Here is a 3,118-nt window from a genome sequence, read left to right on the forward strand (position 1 = left end):
TAGAGTATGTGACTGAAAATTTGAACCTCTTTTTCGTTAATATTTTTTCAATTTTAATAATTCTGTTGGTATAATTTTAGGGAGCATTTGGCCTTATTGCAATCAACACACCCTCGTCAATTAAAAAAGCCTTTATGGTTGCCAATCGAGCACTCCCGTACGTTTGCTGATTGGCTGAAACAAAAGCTTAGATTAACTTCATTAGATCTAATAAAAGTATCCAAGTAAAAGCACACAAACTTTTCTCTTTCAACTAATTATTGTGATTTTATTAATTGAACAATAGGTAACAACTGATAAAGCAAATAATGTAGTGGTTGACGAAAAAGTATGGTGGCTGGCAAACAAACCCCGCTCAAGCATGGTTACATATGATGGCTACTATATTAATGGTTTTAATTTTGCTACAAGAGATCGGGACAGCAACCGCATAACATAAAACAGTGGCGTTTATGTAGTTGCTAACACTTTACAGATTTCAAGTTCGAAAGACAAAAATCCTCATTCTGGGGATATGCCTTTTTATGGGGTTGTCAGTGAAATTTGGCAGCTTGATTATCTAGGGGTTAAGAACGTACTTTTCAAGTGCGATTGGGTAGATGATAGAGGGGTTAATGTTGATGAGTTAGGGTTCACTGTAGTCAATTTAGATCGAATAGGCTACAAATCTGACTGTTTCATTCTAGCTCGTCATGCAAAGCAAGTGTTTTATGTGAAAGTTTAAGTTGAGTCTTAAGGCGAAAACCCAAGTGTTCAAGTGGATGGGAATTGCATTAAGAGGCTTTAGATGTAAGTTGGCCAATGAATATATTCTGCCCAATGCAAGCAACTTGAGTTCACTGAAAAAGCCTCCTCTTGAGTATGAAGGCATTAGAAAAGAGGACTGGAAGAGCTTTGTTGATAAGGTTTTATCTGAAGCCTTTCAGGTATGTTTAAAATTATGTTAGTTAGATAATATTATTGAGTTCATGTAACCATTTTAATCAATATCCGCTTTGTGCAGGAAAAAAGTAAGGCAGCAAAGGAAAAAAGAGCAAAGAATATGTACAATCATCACTTAGGCAGCACAGGATATGCTGGGTTATTGCATAAAAGAGTAAGTATAATAACCACTCTATACAAACTTATGACATTTTCAATACAAATAATAGGATGATTCATACCAGTTTTCAATTCAATTTTTGTTGAATTATTACAGCAATTGGACCTTGGAGTTACTGAGCGCGAGATTGACCGTAGTGAAGCCTGGTTATTGGCTCATAGGAGAAAAGATGGAACTTATACACCTGAAGTGCAGCAAGTGGCTGAGAGAATTGTAAGTTTCCATCACCACTGTCATTATTTAACTTATTTGTTTTTTTATTCCTAATTTTGATCAAATTATTTTTGTATTTATTTTGTAGAGTGAGCTAAGAAGTCAAGTTGAGCAGGGAACATTCCAATCCCAAGGACCAAATGATATCCTAGGTGAAGCACTTCAAAAGAAGCCTAATGGAAGTCGGGTGCAAAGATTGGGTTAATTCATCACTCCATCCATGTATTTCAATGTCCCTGACCCCACGGAGTTGGCGCGAGAACGGAGAATGTATCAGGAGAGTTTTCAGTTTATGCAAGCTTAATTAGATCAAATGAATGCAAGGATCAACGCCTGCAACAACACTGAAGTTGGCAGTTCCAACTTTCATAACTCTAAAGGTGGTTGCAGTGTTAAGATGGAGATAGATCGTCGATCACCCAGCAAAGTTACTCCAAAGTCAGTGACTAACAACCCTAAAGCAACTCCAAAGTCAGTGACCAACAACCCCAAAGCTACCCCAAAATCAGTGACCAACAACAACCTCAAAGCTACCCCCAAGTCGGTGACCAAAGTTAGTCCAAAGTCAGTGACCAATGACCCCACTGTTTGTCCAAAACCTGACAAAAACATCAACACACCTCCCCTGCCATCCCCTGCACAGAATCCACCCCCAGTAGTTTGTGAAGCCACTTCAAAAATCACCCCAAGAAGATCTCCAAGATTAACTCCTTCAAAAAGAAAAGTGGATGGTCGAAGGTCTCCTACAAATGCCGTGGTATATCTGTATGAACAGAAACGAACAACAAAAGGAACCCGTTGTTGTAAAACCAGTGACAGCAAGGAAACTGGTTCTGAGAAAGAATACCCGTGGAGTTGTGAAAGCAAGAAAAGAGAACAAAAGTTCACAAATAAACATCTTTTCTTTGATGATTGAGAGCTCCCTACCACGGACGATTATAATTGCCCATGATTTGAAGACTTTTGGTGTCTACTGGGAGAGCAGATTGAACGAGTAGATTTGCAATGAAGTCATTGAGTTTACAGAGCTCTCAAATTATGTTTTGGAGATATGGATCAAGTAAGAAATAAAAAACTTGATTTATGTTTTTACTATGTTTTCTGATTTTGCAAACTGTCATTTATTTATTTTTTATATTCATGCCATGAAAGTTTCTTTTTTTAATAGACACTTGTATGAAGAGATGGATAATGGCAGTGGTGTTATTCCAATTCAATTTGGATGCATAGCTAAGTTACACCCAAGTGAAGCAAGCTACCCAAATAGGTGTTCCTATATTTCAGACCTTTTGGACAAGATTCAAATAGCTCAAATAATTGTCTTCCCATATAACCCAGGGTATAGTTTATTTATTTTTGGTCTATTTTATTTTTTAACATAAATTATTTAAATTTATCTTGTAATCTGTTTTTTTTTTTACTTGTTTGTTTAGTGGCCACTGGGTGCTAGTAGCAATTGATATGGTGAGGCGAAAAATTTATTATCTTGATCCATTAGGTGATAATCCTGATGATGAGTTGAAGCAAATGGTGAATGAGTAAGTTTAATTAGTTTACTTAATTCTTTATTAATTTTTTATGTTGTAGATTAATTTGTTGCATATGTTATTTATTATTTATAGTGGGATAACAATGCATCAAGTGAAGAGTAATAAAAAGAAGGCTGTGAAGTGGGTCTCTGTGAAGGTATTAATGAAACAAAGTTATGATTTCCATTGTTACTTCATCAGTATATTTGAAACTAAGTTTATTTATTTATTTTTTAGTGTCCGAAACAAGCTGGAACCTTTGAATGTGGTTACT

At 36.0% G+C, this 3,118-nt stretch overlaps 1 protein-coding gene across 1 annotated transcript in view; it reads left to right on the forward strand.

The window, feature by feature from the left end:
* The window catches only part of LOC112099013, a 2,816-nt gene extending 2,092 nt beyond the window's left edge, over positions 1-724 (forward strand). The window contains exon 3 of the mRNA XM_024186110.1: positions 476-724. Within this exon, the coding sequence (XP_024041878.1) occupies positions 476-724 (249 nt within the window). The remainder of the gene's footprint in view (positions 1-475) is intronic.
* The last annotated feature ends 2,394 nt before the right edge of the window (positions 725-3,118 follow it).

This window comes from Citrus clementina, unplaced genomic scaffold (assembly GCF_000493195.1).
Source record: "Citrus clementina cultivar Clemenules unplaced genomic scaffold, Citrus_clementina_v1.0 scaffold_4, whole genome shotgun sequence".
Lineage (NCBI taxonomy): Eukaryota > Viridiplantae > Streptophyta > Magnoliopsida > Sapindales > Rutaceae > Citrus > Citrus x clementina.